The sequence below is a fragment of the Sinocyclocheilus anshuiensis genome, unplaced genomic scaffold (assembly GCF_001515605.1).
Source record: "Sinocyclocheilus anshuiensis isolate Anshui unplaced genomic scaffold, SAMN03320099.WGS_v1.1 scaffold75, whole genome shotgun sequence".
Lineage (NCBI taxonomy): Eukaryota > Metazoa > Chordata > Actinopteri > Cypriniformes > Cyprinidae > Sinocyclocheilus > Sinocyclocheilus anshuiensis.
This window is the reverse complement of record NW_015549634.1, coordinates 408,017-413,245: the sequence shown is the minus strand read 5'-3', so window position 1 is coordinate 413,245 and position 5,229 is coordinate 408,017. Positions and strand designations below refer to the sequence as shown.

The following is a 5,229-nucleotide window of genomic DNA, read 5'->3' as shown; positions in this document are numbered from 1 at the left end:
AGAATATATTATATATGTGTATATATATATATATATATATATATATATATATATAGTTATAGTAATACAAATATTTTATATATTTATGTATATTAATGTATTATATAATCATCTTTTTGACTATATTACACATTATGGTTTTATATTCATATTTGTGTAACATTAAGCATTAACCTTCATAATGTAGCATGTCCTGCGGTATTTGTGAATAATATTATCTCATATAAATGAAACATATCACAAAAAAATTAACTGATTCATTTGGTGTCCCATTTGTTCTTGCGTGTCATTTAATGTTTTGTTTTTGTGTAGCAAAATACTAGCGGATAAAAACAGCTCAGACTGCTAAACAGAAATATTATCCGAAGTTAGATGTCATTTGAATCCCATAATATTTAACCATGTTTAAATAACATGAAATTCATTTGTTAGTAGCTTTTTTAGTGTAGCAAGACTGAACTGGAGTACTTTGAATAATGATTACAGTGAAGTCTTTCTACAGAAAATGACTTTTTGTACTATATTATTGACGTTATGGACTGTAGTTTCTGTGTTTGAGCGTCTGTCCGCTGGTGATGTGTGTGTTGTGTTGTGTTGTCTCTGTATCACAGAAGCAGCAGGATGAGTGTGTGTGAGGTGTTTAGGGTCGTTTTATTTGAGGCGTTTCATTGTCTGCGCGGTTCTGCTGTAGCCTGAGGCTCTATCGCTCGTGGTGTATGTATCGGCTGTGGTTAGCGCCATCGCCGGACCTCTCTGAATTAATAATGAAGAGCAGACTGAATCAGGCTCTTTAGGAAGCATGTTAGTGTCAGGATCTGTGAGGGAACACCGATGCCTGGAGAACCACAGGGTTTGCTCTCAGCCCTGGGCTTTTGTGTATATTACACTCACTCATAAGAAACAAAATACTCTCTCATCTAATATTTTCTGTTGCTGCAATTTATAATATATATGTATTGTATCCATAAAATTCTGTACAAAAGTGCACTCACAAAATTATATTCAAGATTATCTACTCAATCTGAGGCCAGTATCTTAGTTATATTATCACAAAACATTATTAATTTGAACAGCTTTTATTAGCTTTATTAGCTTTATTGTCATTCATTTTATTTGCTTATATATATATCTGCTGTAAATTGATCCATTGAATCCAATAAGATCAATATCCGGTTATTATATCTAAATCAGAAAATGTTTAAAAAAATTAATTAATAAATAAAATAAATATATGTTGCAATATATAGTATATGTTGGCCAATATCCTAGTTATATTATCACTATACATTATACATCAGTTTTATTTGCTTTTATTATTATTTTCATTTTTTTAAATTTGCATATTTACAATACAGTAAATGTGAATGTGTGTTTGTATAATTATAATTATTTTATAATAATTATTTACTATAATATTTTACAATATTTTAATACAATTAGGCCTATTTTATTTTAATTTTATTATCTTTTTTTTTTTTTTTGTAAATTGATTGCAGATTTATACATTATCCATTTCATTTGCTTTATTTTCAGATATATATTTGTATGTGTATATATATATATATATATATATATATATATATATAGGTATTGTAGCAACAAAATCATTACATAAAATTTCAAAATTTATATAAATTACACTTTGATAAATCTCACCTGATCTAAAAAAAAAAAGAAAAAACACTCCACTTCATTTGGTCTTGATAAATTTGCTTTCCAGGATATTTACACAGTTTACAGAATCTGTGTTTTCCATGATAATCCCGATGATGTGTTTCAGACACACAGACTTTCAGCTGTATTTGTGTGTGTGAGTGTGTTTGTGTCAGGTCTGATCCGTATGCAGCTACAGGACCCGAATGAGACACACTCAGACTTTCCTGAGGACTATGAGCCGAGCGGTCAGTTATTAATAAGTGCTGGCGAGGACAGTATGAATGTGTTCAGCGCTGACAGATCAAGCCCCTGAGAGGATCGGATGGAGTGCTGAAACACTAACCGTATAGATTCAGTGAGAGAGATTGATGTGCTGTCAGTGTCTCGTCTGATAAACCTCACCTACAGACAGAAGATCACATTCATCCGGAGCGGCTGAGACTGAATCTCACCAAAACATGGCCTGCTCACATTTCACTCGCAAATCGGAAATAAGGGAATTATTTAAAGAAGATTAGATTTTTTTTAGAACAATTAACATTGTTCTGCATTTTATATATAAACAGAATATATACACACACACACACACACACACACAGTCAGTCATATATATATATATATATACGTATATATGTACTGCAGCAACAAAATCATTTTTTTCATTTTTTTTTTTAATGTAATTTTTTTCATTTTAGGGTGGAACGTAATGTAATGTGGTACAGTAGCGTGTATCTGGCAGTTTCTCTGACAGCGGGCGTCTGGCGCAGCGAGGTGCGCTGCTGACCGTGTGGTTTTGCTGTCATTCTGCGCATTAAATTTGATGGACAGCGAGCCGGAGGAAGTGAGGAGAGCGTCTGCAGCTCTAATGGCCTAATGATCGAAAATAAAGTCATAACAGCAGCTGCGGCTGACGGATGGAAACGCTCTCTGACAGAATGCTGAAACCTTCACCCCTCTAATGGGCCAATCAAACGTCCCTGAGACCCTGAGCTCCTGCTCTCAATCACGTCCTGTAACAGCAGCCCTGCTTCCCAGCATCCAATTCATTCCCTGCAAACGTCTGGGTTATAAAGTCATCGATCTCGCTGTTGTTGGAAGTGAAACGCTCAAGTTTGTCCATGTTTTTGTGGTTTGTTGATTTCAGGCACGACCCGTTGTTGGTCCCTGGACACGATCAAATGGAAACAATGGATGAGAACATAAAGAAATATGATTCGACAGGAATGTTTCACTGGTGTCCATCAAAAGACATCGAGAAGGTCATGCTGGTAAGAGATATTCAGTGCGTTACACAACAGAACTGAGATATTATCGTATTTTACATATAGTATTACAGTAGTTATTATCATTTTGAATTTGTTTTCACTTCATTTATTGTATTTTCCATTTTTATTTTTAATTTTGGTAAATTTGTAAAATGTTTATTATTTTTATTTTAGTTAGTTTTAGTCATTTTAGTAATTAAACTATTTGAAATAGTAATCTTGTTGTGTTGTTGTCCGTTTTAATATAATTTTTTTAATTTTATTTTTAATTCTTATTTCAGTTTTAAATTTAGTTTTAGTCATTTTAGTACTTAAACCAAACAAAAATCAGAAATGTTGCCTTTTCAACTAACTGAAATATTTAAAGTACAACTAAAAGTAGTTTTAGTGATTTTGTTGTGTCTTTTTGCATCGAATGTTTATTTAGTTTGTTGTTTAAAATTTCTGTTTTAGTTTTACTCATTTTAGTACTTCAACAAACAAAAATGTAAAATGTTGCCTTGGCAATTAACTAAAATATACTATATATTCAGTTAGACTTTCAAATAAAAGTAGTTTTTTGTCCGTTTTATTACTTTAAAATGTTTATTTATTTTTTTTATTTCAGTTTTAGTTTCATTATTTTTACTTGTATTTTTAGTCTTTGTAGTACTCAAAATATTGATTTGATAACTGAAATATTTATTTAAATATAACCGAAAGTAGTCGCAGTAAATTTGTTTTGTGTTTTTGTCAGTTTTTTTATATCTATTTAATTTTTATTCTTTTTATTTCCTTTTTAGATTAGATATTTTAATTCCTCAACTTAATCAAAACGAAAATGTGAAATATTGCCTCGCAACTAACTGAAATATTTACTTAGTATAACTGAAAGTAGTTTTAATAATTTTGTTGTGTTTTTGTCAGTTTTAGTAGTCAGTTTCAGTATAGTTTGTTTTTATTTTATTTTTCCGTTTTTGTTAGGTTATTTTCAGTTTTAGTAATTCAACTTAAAATAACATAAATATAAATAAATATTTCTATATAAATTGGACAAATTGCATAGAATTTGTCAATGTATAAATTACATAAAATTTCTAATTCTATATAAATAATGAAACTGGAAGTTTTTAACATTTTATTTCAGTTAACATTGATTTTATTTCAAATAATGTAAATGTTTTTTAATAGTTGTAGTTCACAGTAATAACACAGTGTCAGACTAGTGTTTGTGACTAGCTTGAGGGTCAGTAAAGGTCAGTCAGTGATTTATTGGTCTGTATTTCTCTCTCAGACTCGCAGTGAGGCGGCGATGACGGTTTTGAGCGGTCACGTGGTGGTTTGTATATTCGGCGATGTGAAGTCGGCTCTGATCGGTCTGCGTAACCTGGTGATGCCTCTGAGAGCCAGTAACTTCCACTATCACGAGCTGAAGCCCATCGTGTTCGTGGGCTCTCTGGAGTATCTCAAGAGAGAGTGGGAGACGCTACACAACTTCCCCAAAGTCTCCATCTTACCCGTGAGCGGACGGCAGTCTCTGTTTAACCCGTGATGCACTCTAAAAAATCTGTAAAGATAGGGCACAATATACTGTATATATTATATACTGTTTTTACAGGTGTTCTACCAGTGTTTTAAATTTTACACTTCATTGCATTGTGTTTTAGAGTTAACAGAAATGTCCGTAAAATTAGTGGATAATGTCATGTGTAATGAGCGGTGTAATTTTCCGGATGTATTTTTTACAGTGTGGCATTTCAGCGTCACGTTTCTGACGTGTGTCTCCTGTTTAGGGGACTCCACTGAGTCGGGCCGATCTGAGAGCCGTCAACATCAACTTGTGTGACATGTGCGTCATCCTGTCAGCCAATCAGAACAACATCGACGACGCCTCTCTGCAGGATAAGGAGTGTATTCTGGCCTCTCTCAACATCAAGTCCATGCAGTTTGATGACAGTATTGGACTCTTGCAGGCCAACTCTCAAGGTAGAGACGGGGCCGGAACCGTCCTCAGCTCAGATTTTTGATTTTGTTAACATACATAAATGCAGAAGAAAGCCAAAATATTAAAGGGGTCCTATTATGCTCTTTTACAAAGTCTTGATTTTGTTTTGGGGGTGTACTAGAACAGGCTCTCATACTAGGTTGTTCGAAACATTATTTTGTTCGATAACATTATATATACACATTATTTTTCACATATTTTACATTATTACAACACCTCTCTCCCCAGTCTGGCATGAACGGCTCGAATAGTTCCTGTATCAAATGAAGGCCCGCCTTCTGAAATACGAAATGTGCTGTGATTGGTTAGCTGGGCCAGTGTGTG

General features: G+C 33.1%; 1 protein-coding gene across 1 annotated transcript in view; it reads left to right on the top strand.

Moving 5' to 3' along the window:
- Positions 1-5,229, top strand: part of kcnma1b (potassium large conductance calcium-activated channel, subfamily M, alpha member 1b) — an 89,278-nt gene that overhangs the window by 67,598 nt on the left and 16,451 nt on the right. Inside the window, exons 23-25 of the mRNA XM_016448655.1 lie at positions 2,801-2,924; positions 4,195-4,419; positions 4,694-4,886. Coding sequence (XP_016304141.1) covers positions 2,801-2,924; positions 4,195-4,419; positions 4,694-4,886 — 542 coding nt within the window. The remainder of the gene's footprint in view (positions 1-2,800; positions 2,925-4,194; positions 4,420-4,693; positions 4,887-5,229) is intronic.